The sequence below is a fragment of the Mastacembelus armatus genome, chromosome 5 (assembly GCF_900324485.2).
Source record: "Mastacembelus armatus chromosome 5, fMasArm1.2, whole genome shotgun sequence".
NCBI lineage: Eukaryota > Metazoa > Chordata > Actinopteri > Synbranchiformes > Mastacembelidae > Mastacembelus > Mastacembelus armatus.
In genome coordinates this window covers 18,508,855-18,529,084 of record NC_046637.1, presented here as the reverse complement: position 1 = coordinate 18,529,084, position 20,230 = coordinate 18,508,855, and the positions used below count along the sequence as shown (strand labels likewise).

General features: G+C 39.6%; 1 protein-coding gene across 4 annotated transcripts in view; it reads left to right on the top strand.

Annotated features, from left to right (window-relative positions):
- The window catches only part of sox13 (SRY-box transcription factor 13), a 35,449-nt gene extending 15,605 nt beyond the window's left edge, over positions 1–19,844 (top strand). For 3 of the 4 annotated variants that reach the window (XM_026306441.1, XM_026306442.1, XM_026306440.1), the window contains exons 2-14: positions 4,026–4,242; positions 4,405–4,507; positions 6,296–6,382; positions 6,963–7,135; positions 8,070–8,138; positions 8,235–8,349; positions 10,082–10,158; positions 10,795–10,960; positions 12,063–12,199; positions 13,594–13,699; positions 14,194–14,364; positions 15,350–15,566; positions 16,843–19,844. In XM_026306441.1, coding sequence (XP_026162226.1) covers positions 4,027–4,242; positions 4,405–4,507; positions 6,296–6,382; positions 6,963–7,135; positions 8,070–8,138; positions 8,235–8,349; positions 10,082–10,158; positions 10,795–10,960; positions 12,063–12,199; positions 13,594–13,699; positions 14,194–14,364; positions 15,350–15,566; positions 16,843–17,128 — 1,923 coding nt within the window. In that variant the 5' untranslated portion in view covers position 4,026 and the 3' untranslated portion in view covers positions 17,129–19,844. The remainder of the gene's footprint in view (positions 1–4,025; positions 4,243–4,404; positions 4,508–6,295; positions 6,383–6,962; positions 7,136–8,069; positions 8,139–8,234; positions 8,350–10,081; positions 10,159–10,794; positions 10,961–12,062; positions 12,200–13,593; positions 13,700–14,193; positions 14,365–15,349; positions 15,567–16,842) is intronic. The other variant, XM_026306443.1, reaches the window with a different exon arrangement.
- Positions 19,845–20,230: the final 386 nt, after the last annotated feature.

Below are 20,230 nucleotides of genomic sequence, written 5' to 3'. Positions count from 1 at the left end.
TGTGCTCTGTGGGTTGCTGAGATTCTGTGCATACCTCTGCGCACACGCACACACACACACACACAATCTGTGTGCAGTCTGTGCAGAGGCGTGTGAAAGCCACCTGTGGCAGCTCTACAGTCCAGCCTCTGTGGAACGTGGAGGGGAGGCCCAGGAATAACTTCCAGCGTGGGACAAAAGTCGGTGCTCTGCCACTGCCAGCCTGACCCCCCGCTGTCGCACAATCAACCCCTTGCCGATAGTGACGGCGGCTGCTGCAGTGTTGGCTAAACAGTTTCCCACCTCTCCAACTTCATCCCTCCATTCTCATTTCATCTCAACGTTCTGCACACCCACACACCACACCTGAAAATAGCAATCACACAAGATTAGGCTGATAAAGATCGTTGTGGCTTTAAAGTTGCAGATAGCAGATATTTTATTGTAGAGGTTACCACAGATGTCCCAACAAGTTGCTTAATACTAAAAAATAATATTTATCCTGGGACACTAAAATAAATGCAGTCTAAATGTTCAGTTATGGCCCAAACACAAACAGATATCCACACACATTCTTGTCATACACACAAATAAATGTGATATCGAGTTCAAAGTTAACAGTAGTCAAGCAGACGGCATCAAATGAGTGTGAGTGGTGTTACACCCCCCCCTTTTTAGTCACAATCAGCTGTGGGAAATTGATTTTTTTTTTTATGATTCAGAGTTTGACAACACACACAGATATAAATACACACTCAATCCATGCAGGTTTTGGAGCCTTGGAAAACAGGTGGCTTTGTGTTAAAATTCAGTAACAACATTATTATGTATTTGGCTAACATGGAATGTTTCTTTTTTTTTTCATCTTGCGTGATTATAAGGGAATAACATACAAACCTTCAAATTAATGTAGCTCAGCTCATTAGTACGTGGTTTAACATGATTAGACGTTTTCTCAGCCGTCAGGTTTGTTCTTCAAATTACAAAGCAAGAAAAGAAAATAGGAACTTTTCAGGTTTTTCCTGTTCTGGCTATTTTTGCAACATTGCTTAAAACAGGCAGATATTCTCTACATTAAAAATACTTTCTTTTGAAGGAACGATGACCACCACCTGCGGATATATACATTTTAAGGTTATGCATTTTATATTTTTAGGAAGCCTTTATACTTCATTTTACCATTCATAGTTAAAGTTCTTTCTTTGGAACCTTGTATATAGAAAAATAATTTTGCTGCAAGAACCCTCTACATATAGAGTATACATTTGTATCATTTATGTTATCATTTACATCAAACATCAATGTTTAATTTTACCCTGAAATTTGTGTGGCCTTTCTCCTTTATTTTTCTGAAAAAAAAAAAAAAAATGTCTGGTATGGTTTTGCAGGTGTAGAAGTTGAGGGAGTTGACAGTGGGGGTAGTGTGCTCTATGAGTAAAACATAAAGGTGCCCTCTGGAGTCTCCACCACATGTGAAGTTTGAATGACGAGGTTTATGTTTCCTTTGTGTCTTGCGCAGTACTGTACAGTGTGCAAGAATGATGTGTATGAGGATGAGCACACAGGTGAGGTCATATGAATTCCTGCTGACGTGTCATGTTGTTTTACTGACTGACTGGTGGTAATGTACACCGGCTTAAGAAAACTCTGTCCCTTTAGATCTAAGGTTTTCAGTGCGGAAGAACCATAGAATGCCATCCAAAATTTCAGTCAGTCAGAGTCTCTTAGCTTTTTGATTTGCCACATGCTCAACCGTGTAGTTTTGAATACAAGTTTGGATTCATCACCTCCTGTGTAGAGAAGATTTTAGGCAGTGGCCACAAAAGGAGTCATTGGATTTCTATTTACAGAAATAGTCTCACATTGTGACTCATAGCTGTGTTTCACTGCGCAGCTTTGAAAACATATACATGCACACATATATATGGATATACATCACTAAGGTTTTGGAGTCTTGTACCCAGGCAGACAGGTGGCTTTGTTCAGAAACAGTATATAGGCTGGGAGAGCTGGGTGAAGTAGAGGGGGGTTTTAAACATTATTATGTTTTCTGCACAACGGTGGCGCGCCACATTTTTTTTTTGTTCCCGAGTTGGTCGGCACATTCCGCTGGCATTGTTATCCGGCCTGTTTCCTGCGGCCGGCGGCTTTTGTCAGCCTCTCCCCCATTGTCTCGGCTTCCTTTGTTCCCTGGCTCCAACAATGGCTTTTTTTCTGCCTCTTTATATATATGTGCACTTTTTGCCCTTGTGTGTTCTGTTTGTTTTGTTCTGCTGTCTGCTGTGTTTTTCTTTCCTCCTGCTGCAAAGCTGGGAAATAACACACACACACACACACACAAGCCCGAGGCGATTTGTTCAAGTTCACTGTGGTTCAAACCTCTCTCACTCAACCTGTCCTCTCCTCCTTTCTCTCATTTTCTCCCTTGCTGAGGCGTTGTCTGTCTCTCCCCTATAACCTCCTATTACTCACCGTCATACACACACTCACCCATTCATATGCACTCAGACAATAAGCACCACTGTGACCTCAGGTGGTAGAAGCACAACTGCCATCTAACCCTTAACCTCCCCTTTGGCAGTGACCAAATCATTGGTTCCTAACCTGAAAGACAGACCAGGCAGCAGAGACGCTCCCTGTGATGAGATTCTGTACCTTCTGTAATGATTCTGTATTTTCATGAACTGCTGTGCCTGACTCTGCTGATGTACCTGTCAGTAAAACAAGTCAAATTCTGCAACTGGATGATTTCAAACGTTTTTTATAGTAATTAATTGCAGAAAAGTGACATTTTTCTCATTCCACTGCTTATTTTAATATTTTAGTAAGAAAACGTTTTTGATGTACTGTGTTAACACGGACTCCAGATTGACTCTATGTTCATTTGTTGCTGTACCATAACTGTACCATAATGTACATTTGTGCTGCTAATTCCATTGCTACAGCAGCAACCTTTGATCCCCTCTACTTTGTTGTTAAAAAATCCATAATCCCTTCATCTCCTGATAGACTTTTAATGTGAAACATAAGCAGGAAATGTTTTGAGTTAAACTGATAGTTCCCCAGCTTAATAGTAATCAAAAGGACAAAATGTAGAACTAACTGGTGGAACAGAGAACTGACACGATTCTGAAATGAACACTGAGGATTTTTTTCCTTTAATTTTCTCTTTTATTGTAAATTTGTCACCTATAGAAACCAAGGAAACCCTTTGTACTATAGTATTATGCTCCCTTGTGTAGTTACTTTTAGTTTAACGCCTTCAGTTTTAGCGATGCTCAACAGACTGCAGTATCAGAGTCAGTTTGTCCTCCACTTTAGTCCACTGAAATATTTCAAGAACTATTATTATTGTTATTCACATTCCCCAAAACATGAATCCTAGTGTCTCCGGGGGTCGCCCTCAGCAGCCCAACAATTTTCACTTGCTCTGTCAAATATATCAGCAGCTACTAGTAATAAAAAAAATACACAATTTCTTGTAAATTTTTTTCCTCCAATTTTCTGTTTTATGCAAAACTAATAACATTTCCATCAGTCTCAGCTGTACTTTGTGTTTAGTGCTGATCAGTAACATTACAATTAAACAATCTGAGATGACATCCTTGGAAAACATGCAAACTTTCACCTGCCAAATATTGGCATGCTAGTATTCAGTCAGTAGCCTTAGCTCAATGCACCACTGTAGCTAAGGAATGCTGCATGGAGCCGCTTAAATGGTGGTAGAATCTGATACCTGGTACATTTTTACCTTTTGCCCAACTCTTTTCCAAAAGCTGCTTTAATGTATTCATTGTCTTCATGTCATACAAAGTACCTACAGTTGATACAGGCAAATATCATTTTGTCAGTGTGATAAATAAACAAAAAACTGCTACATGTAAAATGCATTAGTTGATTCTTAAAAATATCCTAGTGTTACTTTGATGTATGCTTTTTCTCAGTAATTCTATCAGCTACCAAGTAAAAACTGGCATGGCAACTGCCCAAACCTCACCACACCCAAATGACAGCTAGTATTGTGTGTTGTGTTTGCCTTTCAACAGAATGGTTGAACCCAGCCCTCCAGCAGTGCACCTCCTCTCCAGCGGGGATGTCAGTATGGCGGGTGTTGGAGTCAAAGTAGAAAAGGAGGAACCCAGCGGAGGAGGCAGAGTGACTACCAGTACTGAACCTCCTAAGACATCTCCTTTGAGTGACTGGTCAGGAAATCAGCCACTGGAGGTCCGTCAGCTGACCCCACCTCTCTCCCGCTCCCCTTCGGTAAGAACATCACAAAAAGAAATTACATAGAATTAAGGTGATAGGAAATTTGAATCTTGGAAGTGTCACAGATAGATATGTCTTTCAGTTGACCCTAGACATAATCTGCTTTTCTTACATGGGTCTGATGGATCAATCACTTTTTTCTCTGTGTCCTGGCAGGAGGGCTCCCCAGGTAAAGAGCTCCCTCACAGGCAGAGCCCCATGGGACTACATGAGGCCAAGACACGTGATCAACCAGAAGGACAATCCAACTTCAAGGAAGGTCTGTCTAAACTTGTTCACTTTCTGATCTGCGGGGTCTGGACTAGTGTTGATAGAGCTGACAAGTAATCATACTCAGCAATAGAAGCTGTCCTAATAGTGACTGTACAATCTGACTGGATCTTCTACAAATGGAAAATATCTCGTGTTTGTGAAGTTGAAAGCATAGCTGTTAATTAAAACAATTAAAAGAGAAATTATATTATATAATTACTATCCATTAAATTGTTCTGAATATTTTGACAAAACTAATTTAACAAAAGCTTCACACTTTTTCTGGCAGTGCCTTTGACCTCAGTAGGAGCAAAAGGCTACTACCTCTAACCTTTATTGTATTTTATTATTATTTTATTATTAGTTTGTTAGTGATTCTCTTTGGTGTTATTTTCTTTAATATTAAATGCTCATCCTGTATTATTACATATTGGGTCTTATGTTGAATGTTAGTGGCCATTAGTTGGACCAGCTCTTTGATTCACACTGAAATATCTCTGTCCTACCTTGGGATTGACATTAACAGTTTGTAATCAAAAAGCAATTACTCTGAACCTCCAGAGAATTAACTGACGTATCACATAACATAACACTGGGATCCTTTGACCTTTAGGTCAAAACTCCAGGTAGCCCATTAATGTGGTTTATGACATAGCTACAAAACTCTACTGGGATTTTATGTTTACTGCTAATTAGCCCCCCCAAAAAAAAAAACTTTTTAGGAAGTCAAAGTGTTTATAGCTGTGCGGGTTGTAAGACGAGTTGTAAAGCTGGGCATCATCGAGAGTGTGCAGATGTGATGTTATTTAAATATGGATATAACAGTACATAGTTGTAGGCAGTTTCTCCAAGGAAAATATTTGTATAGATATTTAAACCTATGTTGTTTAAAGCTACTAAACTAAGCAACTTTATGTGATTACAAATATTTTGATGGCATACTTTTTTTTTTTTTTTTGGTTTTAGTGTCGCTAGGTCCTCTCTGTGAGGACACACCGCATGTCTTTATCTGATGTTTGATGTTTGTTGTAAACACCTGATGATCTGAAGTTAATGCAAATGTTAATGTTTTAGCATGAAAAAAAAAACTGTCTTGTATTTGGAACTGAACTTAGTTCACCTCAGCAGGTACTCTCCATTTGTAGCATTTATATCAATGCGCCTCCACAGTCTGCCTCCTTTCTGCACCTCTGCTTTGTTTCCTTCTATGGCAGTCTTTCTCTCTTACTCACATGTATAGACGTCCATACAATTTTCTTACCCAAGACTTTGACAGCTCCATATCGTATGTGTTTAAGTGCACTTCATCCTGCTATCTATTCAGCATTAAACAATGAAGTCTGCTGAAAATCGATGTGTGTAAGTGACGGTTTGTCTGTTGTTGTGTTTCCTGAAAGGGTTTGGGGAGATCGGGGGTTGCTTTTTTTTAGCTTTTTTTTTTTTTTTTTTTTCCAATTCCTCGCATGTGGTCCAGAGACACTCTGTGCCCTCTTTTACCAGCCTGTGCTCCTTGTCTTAAAAATTTTCTCAAATTCTCTCTGCTATCTGACCTTGAATTGTTCTCTGTACAAATATTGATCCACTCAAACACTCAAAACTTCTCCCAGATGCACAAACAACCTCTGCTCTTCAGCACCTCAAATGTCTTTTTTAATCAATGTCATTAGGACGGCAGATGAGAGGCTGAGAAAGTAGTTTGGTGTCAGATGGATTTTATTTGACCGAATATATTTTTCACGCTGTCTAGTGCAGCCCAGTGTGGTTCTGCTGAATACCTGTTGTGTGCTATTAACAGTAATGCCTACCATTGAGAAGCTGCTGAACACTGACTGGAAGGAGAAGCTTCTGGATAAAAGCACAGTGGGAGCAGGTCAACTGAAAGGTTAGTTTTCAGACACCACTAGCACCTTTATACCACACTTACATTGCCGCAACTGTGTATTGATACCTGACATATTAGATTGTGATAATTTGCTGGGGTCATCATTTTTAGCTGAAAAATGTTCTGTAACACTTGCTACAAATTTCTAAAAACCTGCTGCATGTAGGGATTTGGTTCCATCTTCTGTTCCTTCAAAAATTTGTGTAAGTTGGGACAAAAACATCGGAAACACCACACCACATGTGTTTTTATATTAATCTTTATTCAACTCTGTTTCTTCACTTTTTTAGTTGTTGTCTTGTAGGTTTGGCAAATAATGAAATCAATTTCTCAATAAGATAATAGTTTCATCTTGTGAGAATTAGAAATAAACCAAATACTCCAGGCCTGTGGTGGGCTGGTGATCTGTCCAGGGTGTACCTCGCCTCTGGCACAGTGTCAGATGAGACTGGCTCCAGCCCTAGAGAGTACTTTAAACTTTTAAACTTTAAACTAGTAATAACATAACACTGTTTCTGTGTCATGAAATATAAGTGCTCAAGCAGTTTTAGGCGAAACCTGACCCTGTGACCCCCTTCAGGTACCCCAGAGTCTCTGGCAGAGAAGGAGTTCCAGTTGGTGATGATGATCAACCAGCTGAGTGGTCTGAGGGAGCAGCTCCTGGGAGCCCACTCTGAGCAGAGGAACATGGCTGCTTTGCTGCTGGAGAAACAGCAGCAGCAGATGGAGCTGGCTCGACAACAGCAGGAACAGGTGCCACTCTCATCCCTCTATCATCATTCCCATTCAAACATGAAGGAACTTCAAAACAAATGTGCATACTGTCTTTTAGCTTGATGAAAACTATAATGAACCTTTCTGATCGCACAGACCAGCAAACTGAGGAATCCTACGAACTAAATCAGGAAGTAAAAATCCCCCCCTGTAGATTTCTGTGTATTTGGATTGTGTATGAAGAAGTGTGAAGATTAAGCAAATTAGATGGACAACATTTAAGGGATCTTTGTTTTATACAGTATGTCACATTGGCACATGATGAGACAACAGCACAGAGCCAAGGCGTTGTTTTTCGTAATTCACTGCTGCATAACAGTGTGTATTTGAATGTTAGAAACGTGAAGTGAAACAGCAGAGAATCAGACAGAAAAGAACGACAACTGTCTGCACAGTGGAGATGGACCGTTAGTTTTATTGGTTTTTTTTTTTTTTTTAGTTAAAGTCAGGTTTTGGCTCTTTGGCTGTGTCAGCCTTTGCTCTCTCATCGACCGTCCACTATCTTTGCTGCTAACGTGGTCTCACACTGAGAGCCCCTGGCAGATATAAGAAATAGGGGACAGATCTGGTAGACGCTCCTTCATGTCGTCCATCTTTGTACAAAGTCTATGGTCAAGTGATATCACTTTACTCAATTTATTACATTTGCTTAAACATCTTCTTGTTATACAGATCAGATATTTGGCTCAAACTCTCAACCATGTTTTTTCATGTTTAAAGCTAATACAATTTGAATATTCCAAAAGGAGTAGTCCTTTTTGGTGCAGCTCATGTTCATTGCACCTTTTTTTAGCCTAATCATTTGTATTATTGAATTCTCAAAGTCTAATCTAATGTAGTAATGCATACAGTCATTTCACAGTTTATTTCATTTGTCACTTATGTGTAAGAATGAATATGTCTTGTATCTCAGATCGCCAAGCAGCAGCAGCAGCTGATCCAGCAGCAGCACAAAATCAATCTGCTTCAGCAGCAGATCCAGGTCAGCTCCTCTCCAGACCTTGATAAGTCTTCATATATCAAAGCCAAATGGAGTTAGAACTGTTATTTAAGGTGTATTTGTCCTGGATTGTCCCAGCAGGTGAACATGCCATACGTAATGATCCCGGCTTTCCACCCCAACACCCAGCCCCTCCCGGTCACCTCTGACCCCCAGATGACCCTGCCACTGCAACCAATCCCTTGCAAACCAAGTAAGTCCTCAACCTAGTAGGGAGGTTTCTGTTTTGGAACCATTAAATATAAATGCATTTTTGGAAAGGCAAAGATAAAAAAAAAAAAATCTAAATTATTAAAAATATTACAAGCAACACAAAATCTAAAGTGGATATTAAAGTGTACACATATTTTGATAAGGAAACTTTCTCTTGATCTAAAATTAGTCATTCTAAGTCTCTTCAGTGACTCGTTTGTGCTGGAATTTGTGCTTACAACATTATAGCACTGGCAAATCACAAAGTGTCATGATGATCTGGACATGTTTCATGTACCAGTGAGATGAGAATCAGATTGAGTCATAGATTCAGGAGCGTTAAGGCTTACTGGGATCAAAACATTACACATCAATTTACAAATGTTTATACTATTTTGGAACGTTACCACTGCAAAAATAAATGTATCTTTCATCACAGGTAAATGAGGTAAACAGCAGAAATACTCTTGTTTTAGTAGGAGATGCATTTTAGGATGGATAAAACGTATCAGTGGATGAAATAATTCTGATGGAATCAATAATGTTTGTTTTCTTTTTAATTCAGCGTTAGTTCATTGTAATTATCCTCCCAAGTTTTCTCTTCACCGAACCTATATAATGCTGAGAATTCACTTCTTTTATAGCCCCGTCTGACTGACCTGTTGTGAAAGAAAAATCAACAGTCAAGTTATCTGACAATATGTGTTTTGAAGGCCAGAAACTTTGTGCTGACAAGTTGTTGCCGTCAGTATAGATCCATGAGTTGCCATCCTTGCTGGAGAGTCTTCTGTATTTGAGTGTTTGGAGTGTTTTTGCAGAGTAACTTAAGCATATATATGTACTCTAACTCAAGGCCTATTTTACAGATAATGGAAAGAACTCTGTGAGATAGAAACGTAGACTTCAGTTGAACAGTATGGATGATAGCACCTTTCACATACTTATGCTTGTACAGTTAGCAGGGCACAGATTAGAAAGGTACAGCTTTGTGCGGTCTTGCTTTCACAAGTCTTAAAAGCTCTGCTCATGTATGACCTTGTCTTCTCCATCTTTTCAAACCTCAAAGACACAAGGTCAGTCTTTAAAACATTGTAGGTGGAATTTAAGGATATCCATTCATTTGCTTTCTTTATTTCAAGAAATGCTTCAGTCTATGTGAGTGCTTCAGAATGTTTTGACAGATTAATGTAAGAGATTGTAGAAGGACTGCTGTGTTGTGTGGAGGAGGTCAGCCGAAGTCATCTTTTCTTTGATACGGACAGAGAAAGGGGCTATGCTTTTTAATTTCATATTAGTGCTTCACTATTAACTAGACATTGTATTTTTGAGAGCTCCATGATGGTTTTCAGCATGATTTGTTGTGCTAGTGAAGAGAACATTTTCAATCACTGAACAGTCATGTCACAGTCTGTTCGGCAATATGACGGTATACTGTGGGTGATAGAAATATACCATGAGAAATTTTGCTATGCAGTTTACATCTTTGCCCCTTTATAATTCATTTTTACATAACAACTTCAATTTAAATACATAGTCCTAATAACTTTGGGCAACTGTTATATATACTGTCATGTGGTATTTTAAAGTGCTTTTGTTACTATTAAGGAATATATCAATAAGTCATATATTTACACCTATTGCATCTTATGTATTTATTTCTAATTTGGTATTTGCCTGGGCTTCAGTCAGTGATAATGTTTTTCAAAGAGAAAATGTAATTGCATCTTCCACAGCTGTGGACTATTCCATGCAGCTGCTGCCGAACCCTCATCCCACCCAGATAAAGAGGAGCAATGCTTCCTTCCGACAGGTACAGTGTTGCTACAGGACATGTTTTGTCAGTTATCAAAATGCACATCTAACTGCAATAAACCCATTTCTCTTGTTTTCTAAAACAAACATGTTAATGCATTATACAATGCAGATTATATTGTCAGAATACAAGCTTTGCTGAGGGAACAGTAAATTATACAAATGGATTTTCTTAACTGTACAGGAATATGGTGTGTTATGTAGTACATACATTAAGTTGCGTGTGTGCTTAATCGATGTTAAAGAAAGTGAAGCTGCTAGATTAAAGAGATAATGTAACGTTTCATAGGCTGAAAAGCTTTTGTACACCACACCCTCTGTTCAAAGATTTAATGTGTGTGGTATATGTGTCTTTCAGAGTGTTCTTGACTGTGTGTCTATGCAGCATGAACTGTATTTGCACGGCAAGCAATGATAGACCAACACAGCTTAAATAAACAAAAGGAAAGATAGGATAAAGTGAACGTGAAGACAAAAGATCAGGAACACTACAAAGGTGTGACAGATGCGCTCCAACATGCCAAATCTGCTGTGCATAACAGGAATACATGCACACCCTCATCCTTTGCAGTTAGGCTTGAATAAGTTAATAAGTGTCCCCACCCCTGCTCATCTGATCTTACTGTGTGTTTAGGAAGCCAGTCAGCCCTTGAACCTGACCTCCAAGCCAAAGGGACTGGAGCTGGGGAAAACACCCAGCCCACAGAGCCTGGAGCTGGGCTCACTGGCACTGCAGGGGGCCTATAGACCCAGGGATCTCCAGAGAGAAGTGTCCCACAGTCCACCACGATCTGCCCTCAGTGAGTTCCACTGACAGTTCCACTACTGTGATTGAAAGAAGGGAGTCCATTAGGAGGATCCCTCCAGCTACTCTTTGATGCTTGAATCAGTTGTGGTGTTAGATACTGTCTGTGTTTCTGCCTCGTCATGATAAAAGAATTTAAACTCCCTTTGGACAATGAAAGACCAACCAAGCCTGTTGAGTTTTTGACCACTTATAGTGCTAACTAGTAATGTTTTTAAGAGTTGTTTTGTTTGTACATGTGTATATGCATGTAGGTGGCATCCTTGTTGTCACACCATTCCACTGAGTGACAATCAGCATATGTGTTACCATAAACAGATGATGAAAAGCACTAAAACAAATCATCATTGTGGTTTAATAGAGAAGTAAGCGAGCCAACAGAAACTCAAAACAAAAGAAAGGAGACATAGGGTGTTTCCCAATTCCTTTATAGGATCGTTCCTTGGTCCTTGGTCGAACTGGAAGTTGTCCTGGTCTGCCATGATAAAGAATGATGGTGATGATGATGATGATCAGACAACAGTATGTCTCATGTCAGTTAAAACGTTTTTCTTCAGTCCTCTCTCCCTGCAGTTTCTTCCTGTATATTTCCCTTGCATCTTATGTGGGCAGGACTAAGACACAAGGAAAATACACAAGTGAGGGAAATGCTGATGCAATTCTTGGAATTGAGAAACACCCAGTGTACCTCCCACAGTGTTTGATTAACAGATTTTCTCAGTCCCATGCAGACACGCCACAGTAATGATCACTTGGCAACAAAAGTAGTAAATATAAAAGAACAAGATGTGGGTTGTATTAAATATGCTCAAGAAACAAAGTAAGGCTGTTTGGATTCAAAGAAAATCTTAAGTCACTTCATATGACATTGAACATGTATTTAATATATATATTTTCTTCAATACAAGGTAATGTTCATAGAGAGGAATGGAGGAAAAAAGGAAATCCAGATATATTTAAAATACAGGGGATTACGTACAGAAGACTTTTATTAGCGTCCACAAGTAAGGACTTCATGATAGCTGCTTTAACACTTCTCTTTCAGCTATTGCTGATTTTTGTTCTCCTCCTGCTCATCCTGTGTTTTTTGTCTGAAGGCTTCCTCGGAGATGGCGATGTAGTCACCCAAGCCATCCATGATGCCCAGCAGCTCCTGAGGAACCACAGCAGTGGAGGGCGAGAGAGGGAGAGAGACAGGGACAGAGAAAGAGAAAGAGACGGCAGTGGAAAGATGGTGAGCTGATTTTCCAATTTGCCCAGATTTAACAAAGACATTCACAGGTTACCCTATCACATTTTCACATCATCATTTGAAACATTGTTATTAAAAAAATATATATCAATTATAGCTGCTTATTAACACCTGTCAGCCAATCAGCATCAGGAATATACATGAATTGACATATATTTAAATAACAGGCATCCGCATCTACCAGAAAGCCATTAGTTTGACAGATAGATAAAGCCAACAATATTGTGTGTTTCATGTCTGAGGATCTTACTCCACATTTAAACTACATTTTGGCTTTCACTGGACACTTAATCTCAACACTTAACTTCAGAGTCAGGTTTAGTGTTACAGGGAGTCATGCTGCTGAGGATTTGACTGAAGAATATCCCAGCTGTAGTGTATTTACTTCCAGAAGCACATTGTTACAGCCTGATATTTTACGTGTTGTCTTATGTAAAATGCTGTGAAGTAAACACTATAGAATGGGCAAAGATTATAAATTATCAGTTGAAATGCATGTTCGCTGTCCTGGGGCAAAGTTTCTGATTCACTGAAAAAGTACAAAATGCCATTTATTATTTTTTATGCCATTGTAGCTACTGTGAAGCAAAACAGAAATGTTGCAATCTAAAATCCTAAATTTTATTTTGCATGTGTGTGGAATTGTTTTAAGTGCTTTAAAAGCATCTCAAAATTACATATTTTTACAGAACCCTTTGTTTTGCTTTGGTTTATGTAAAAATGGCCTTCTGTTCTGGTCTTGGTTTTTATTCTTTGAGGTGGCTGAAGCTTTGGTCTCGTCCTAGAGCAACAGCTGTTGCAGCCCCACAATACCACAAAGGCCTTAGTGTGGCATTGACTGAGCCACCTGCCCTCTCTCTTTGTCCAGAGTAATACTGTACTCTGTGGCTCTCCTCCTCCTCTCCTCCATTATCCTGCTCCATCTCGCCTCTGCGGCTGCACTAATACTCTTGACTGACCTATTTTGGCATTGCTCTGCACCTCATGGGGATAAATAATGTTTTACAGCAGGGGAATGGATAATAGATAAGACGCCAATGGTGTGATAGTTTTGCAAATTCAGAGTTCGTATATTCCCATCTCTGCCTTTTCTCCTTCACCTTTCCACCTCAAACAATAAACACCATTCTTCCTCCTCTATAGTGTTGTAATTTCCTTTCTTTGCATTTACAGTTCAGCAGCTGATACGGCAAGCATGACATTTCTTTACCTTAAATAGCACTCTGTATAACACATGCCTGCCATGAACACGCGACATGAACACTGGGTCATCTTTTTACTGCAGTCCAAATTCAAATCATCTCTTTGTGCTTGAGTGTGAACAGTTGTGTGCCTTAACTGCATGTCTGACTTCACCTGCTTTTTTATGTATTCAGGATTATAAAGATTCTCCTCGCAGTGAGAGAATTCCTCACTCGGAGCGGAGCAAAGACAGAAATGGCCTGCCGTCCACCGAGGACCACCTCAGCAGTGACTCTGAGGGTAGGTATCCCTGGTAGAGACTGCCTAATACTTTTCACTGTTGGGAAGCAACATGATAACCAGCAGTGTTGAATAAACATGTGACAGTTTTCAGTTCCAAAGGTATTATATTAAAATGTTAGAATATCACATTGACATTTAAATCTGAAATACCTTCAGATTTAACTGTATCACAATACGTCATCGTCTTCTTGACAATTGGGAGCTTCAGTGAGAAACAGAACAAAAGTTTATGATACAAACGTCAGGTTGAAGAATGTGGGTGGGGAAACTGAATCATAACTGTATGCACAATAGAATGAATAGAAAGTTTCATTTCAATGACGGAACGTTAATAAGCAGATGAGTTGCCAGGTCTTCATCAGTGTTAGGAGTGTAACAGAATAGGTTAATAACAAGAAGTGTACCACTCCTTTAAAAGGACTGAGCTATATTTAAGGAGTATACCAGCGCAATTTGGTGTGGTCTCTTGACTGTAGTCCTCTTTTCTCTAGGTGCCCTGCCTGTCTCAGTCCAAGGCAGCTATGCTGAGGCCCGGGCCCCTCCTTCCTCGGGCCACATCAAGAGACCCATGAATGCCTTCATGGTGTGGGCCAAGGACGAGCGCAGGAGGATCCTGCAGGCCTTCCCCGACATGCACAACTCCTCCATCAGCAAGATCCTGGGTGAGCCCAGCACTGGGTAGGGGTGGGTTTCACTCTGTGTCTCTATTCTGAGACACTGCCTGGCACATGTGAGGGCATGAACAGCCGCCTGCCTACCACACACACACACACACACACACACACACACACACACACACACACAGACACTGGCCTGAGCCTCTTTCTTTGGACCAAACATTTACATTCCTTTCTATTGTGGAGAGCTTGTGTGTGTTTGTGCAGCCACCCTTTACAAAGGCACACAAAGCCATGCAGACATGATACACGTGGATGCCAATTATACTATGTCATAACAGTAATGTACCTCAACACACAGTCATATTACTAATTACTTCTTGCCTTCACAATATACATAGTCTTTTTTTAATCTACTACACAAATACACCAAATTACATTTTTTTACAGCAGCTAATCCCACACCTCTCACTTTGTGTTAACCACACCTTGTAGGAGAAATTCCTTTCTGGTACAACTTCAAATTAACTTTGGTTTTGTTTAGATGAAAATATTAATTCTCATACCACGGTGATGTATGGACAAAGTTTTTGTTAGTAGTTAATTAATCATGATACTGACTAATGACGGAACATCTAGTAAAATGTACTGATGATTAAAAACAAATAAATGCTTTTCAAATATTTCAAAATCTACCAATTTTGGGGTTATTACCCTTAACTCTCTAACTTTAGAAAGAATAATCTTACAAATAAAGAGCTGAAATCACACTCTTGCTAAGTTCAGTACACACTGGGTTTTGCTGCTACAGCCTTATTCAGCCTGGTGTTACTTGACCTGGTGAGATTATGTTAACTAAGCTACATATTTGTGTGGTCAGTTTGCTGACTGAGTGACTCCTCTCTACTCTTATTCCTGTTATAGCGCTGAATGATTCTAGTTAACACACAAATCACAATACTCAAACCTGGAAGCTAAAATCACATTTTAACCTTAATCCTCTGTGTGTGAATGTGTCGTTGTCGCCCAGGTTCCAGGTGGAAAGCCATGTCTAACCAGGAGAAGCAGCCTTACTATGAAGAGCAGGCAAGGCTGAGCCGGCAACACCTGGAGCGCTACCCCGACTACAAATACAAACCCCGGCCCAAACGGACCTGCATCGTGGAGGGAAGAAGGCTGAGGGTGGGAGAGTACAAGGCCATGATGAAGAGCCGTCGGCAGGAACAGAGAGTGACCTACACACACAGGTAGAAACCAACTCATGCAAAGAGACCAGCATGCTTTACACAGTTCACAAGAACAATGCAAGAGAATTTGTCCCTGGCAGACAACACTGACAAGTGTTTGCTCTGCTGCTCTGCACCTCCACACTTTGTAGACAATGCCTTTAGCTACCAAAGCTTTTTTTTTTTTTTTTAATTCTTGAAGACACAAGCAAAAGTGGAGTATTGATACTGCTGCTGGGCTGTTTTTCATTCTGTCCTCGACGATGAATAGAATCCTTCGCCATTGTTCCAACCTCCAACTCCTCCAGCTTAACTAGCTGAACTGTTAACAGTGGGTGATTTGGAGTGTTTTTCTGTTTCTCTGTTGTTTCGTTCCCTCACAGATATTCAGCATTTTTACTCTTCTACTCTCTTGAAAGATAAAATGTCACAATGGCCTTGGATTTCGGTTTTGATCACTTAACCTGATTTAACCTTATCTTTTGGAAGTTACAGGGATATTGTAAGACTTTTACATTTAGAGTTCTTATGTCTTTTAGGTTCAGCTTGATGTGTGCGTTTTGAATTGAAGCCAATGCAAGGCTGACATTTCCCTACTGTCACAGTGACACATTTAAACTGAAACTAAAATGTAGATTTCAAAATTTCAAAAATTAGATTCCGGTCACCATTAGCCGTGCACGTAGCAGAACTTTAAAATTGGTGCTTGGGTGTTTCCTGCCAAAATGTAAGTTGGTAATCACAGTCAACCTTTCCTCTTAACTTTTTGTATACAAAGACTTGTAAACTAACTTTTATTTTTTTAATTTATTATTATTTTGTTAATCTTCTGTACTGCTTATTCAGCCAGGAGTGTTGTCTATCCAACCCACATAGAAGATAAACCTAACATTGTCTGTGGGAAAAATAAACCTTGTGGATGCACTTAAAATAACTCCTCGCACCACATGACTCAATTACTACCATGGGAACATCCACCTAGAATCTCAGACACTGTGTCCAAAAATATTTCTCATCCTTTGAGGAGGAAAATTTAAAAACTTGAACAACAGCAGCATTATTGTTATAGTTTATATTTCCATGCAAATAAAATGAGAATTCCAATTTCATTTTAGCTTCAAACTTTCAAATGAAAAGGATGAGTAATCATGAATACTTGTTTGTGTGATGAAACTGATACTGTATTAACACAATAAACACAAACCTCCCTGCCAGAATGATAGGAAAGATAATGTCCATCAGCAAACTATAGCTGGTTAATGCTGTATCTAATTGTAGGCCCTATGTCTTTTTTCAGTCAAACAGAGCCTCAGCAGATCCATTACTCCCACAGTGATGGCCAGTACCAGGGTGGTGCTGGCTCAGTTTCAGTGGGAACCATGCCCTTCCACCCTGCATTACTGGAGCATTACCTGCCGCAGGTCCCACCCACCCCACGGCGAGCAGAGGGCCACACCACACCCACTTCATTGCCTAGAGAGAGAGAGAGGGAAGGAGAAAGTGAGCGGGCCCCATACAGTGAAGGAGACGAAAGCGATGGGGCAGACAGGAGCGAGGGCGAACTAGTGCTCCTGACAGACTGAATGGGCGAGGTGGGTGGGAGAGGAAAAAAAAAAAAAAACAAGGAAGGTGAGGTATGGCGGGGGAGTCAAGGGTAGCTGAGGAGGAAGGGGTGCTGTTTGTAGATTGACAGTAAGAGAAGAAGATTAGAGGTTGAATTATGGAAAGAGGGAGGAATTGAGTATCCCTTGAATGAAATCTTCCTCTACAAGGAAATATCACACTTACTGTCTTGTAAATTAGCAGTGTCCACAAGAACCTTGCCCTGCACACATACACACATAAAGGCAAGCTCTTATTTTAGTCATTTCCCTTTATTGACATCATGTCATTAACTGCTTTGTGCTAGAACACAGAAGTTTTATTGAAGTTATAAAGTAAAGGGTTTTATCGTTTAATCTATCTGTTTTCCTCCCATGTTGATTTTGACAAACAAAATTGGCCACATGGATTAGGGTTGTGGGATGAATGTATAAAAGGAACCATAAATTCCTCGTTTTTTACCTGCTGAGCACCTGAGGGACGTTAGAGCGGCCCGAATAACTTTTCTGGTTGAAGCAACAGGCATGTGATTAAGTTGTATGTTTGTACTGCCCCCTGCTGGTAAATGCCAGTTATTACTTAATGAAGGCACACTTCTGTCTGCTAATTTTTACATAAAATAGCATAGTGTTGAAAACACTGTTGTTGCTTGTTGCAACATGAGCCTTAATTAAACTATAGTTAAAATATGTATCTCAACCTCATAACTCATGCTTCAGATTGTCTGGGCTCGAAGGGATGTACATTAAGATGCTTGGCTATTTAAAAAGGAGCATCAGTGTAACAGGTAATGTCTCCACACTTAAAAAAAAAAAACTATTCAGAAAGTGTTTTAATCCAAGTCAGATATTTGCTAGGTAAAAAGATGTACTGCTATTTAGTCCCAATTAGCTCCAAAATACTTGATTCTACATTTCTTACAATATGACTTTATAATGTTTTTCATTAGACCCTCCCTGGCTGGTAAACGCTCACACTGTCTCACACTGACACCCATCAGTCTCACTGGAGAAAAACATGTCAGTGGATCTAAACTAATTGTGTTTGTCAGAATTGATGGAGAATTTTTTTTTATTTCAAGGATTTCTCTCTTCATCTGATGGTTTTGAATCAAACCGCCCTTAAAATTATCTCAAAAAACCCCCAGTGTGACCCAGCTAATATACAGTAAATCAACAATCAAACCCTCCTCTCCCCTGGCCTTCTACATCACACTGCTGAGTTGAGCTATGCTGTATTATGCTGTATTTGTGTGTTTATCAGTTCTCTCCCTGTAGCATGGTGGGCTAATTTCAGCCTATTCTGTTTTTTATACCTCTGTTTGCATCTTTGAGTGTTTTTTTGATTGTCGTGTTGAGCTCCTCCTATCTATGTATCCATTCAGAGTCACTGAAATTCAAATTTCCCCAAGCTGCACTGGAATTAGTTTCATATTAGAAGCCTGAGAGTGAAACGAAATGACATTTTCGCAGTGACAGAACAATCAGCTTCATATTAGCATTAAGGGGAATAGACTAAACTGCCATCTTCACATTTCATATTTTAATTACCTGTTCCACAACTATCTCACAAAAGGCAAATCACCCCATGTCTGTGTGTTTCCAGTTGGTGAGGGAGCTGCTGTTTATTGGATGTTCCTCTCTTGTGGTAGATTCTGATGTGTTGCTGATGTTACAACATTGCCCAAAGTGAAAGGAACGCAGTTTATGAGACACAGAATCACTGTTAATGTCGTGGGAAGCCCAGACACCTAAAATATCCATGAGTTGTGTATACATCTTTGGCTACAGTGCTGCGTGCTTACAGTTTAGCTCGCTGAGTGGTACTATGGTCAAACTGTGTGGACAGCAAACATTACAGAGGAGACAAGCACAGCCATTAATTAGCTGCTTTTAAAGGTACAACCAAATTGAGCGGATGTTTCCCCGCAACTGTCTTCATCAGTCTAACAGAACAAAGGCACAAGACAGCCCATGTATTTGCCAGTCATTGGGAGGTGTACATTTGTTATTGGACAGCAGATAAACAGGAATTAAAATCTACTGGATAATTGATATAAGGAGCGGGATTGCCAATAGCTAATGCCTGAACACTACACATCTTAAGAACATGGCAAACATGTGAAATACATTAAAATGTATTTCCATGTGATGGACTGGTGACCTGCTTACAATATGTTAAGCCCTTGAAAGTTCTAAAATTGAATAAAGTCATTTCCAAGCACTGTGTTAATAACTAACAAGCTACACGTTTGTGTAGCTTCTATAGCAGTATTGAAATTTTGTGCAGAATCACCACTCAGTAGATGAATGCATGGTTGCAGCAAGTAAAACTGCCAGAAAATACATGGATAGTTTTGGTGTCTGTTCCCATCAGTCAGTGTGCGTGTTGCCCAATAGGACAGTTTAACAAAAACGTAGGTTCTCTTAATAACACTCACAATGGCAAGAAAAGACGTATTTCACATCTCGGGTTATTGAAAGCACAGTCAGGGCTGTGTAGAGTAAAATGCTGGCTTTTGTGTACAGAGATGGATATCAGAGGAAACTGTTATTTTTATTTTAGTGGAGACATGCTAAGGAGTCACCTGTCCTTACCCCTGCTGATGTAAATATAGAAAGAGACTTTATTTTGTTTATAAGAGCCTGTGTAATTTAAAGGTGTACATTTCTATGTTTTCAGAGTTTTGTGTTGTTTTTTTTTTTCCTTTTTCTTGAAAGACAATAAATTGCTTGTGTTAATTGTGTTTGGTATGATTTGTATGTGTTTGCATGTTTGAGTCACAGTTGCATAAATCTCTCCCCATAGGGGAGAATAATTACTTTACTCCATAATTCAGGTTTCCCAAAACATGTTCCCAGAATAATACACCATCTCAGCACAAACACCTACACATATGAACATAACAGCAGTTTGATTCACATTGTGATTTTCCTCTATTTCAGTAGGTTAAAAAAAAAAAAAACTGTAACTAGTAATATTAATTACAGCTGCACTCCAATCAAATGTTCCACTTTCAGATCACAAATATTCTGCATGTTGGCTCACTGGGACTGACACAAAAAATTGGGTTCAAAGGAATG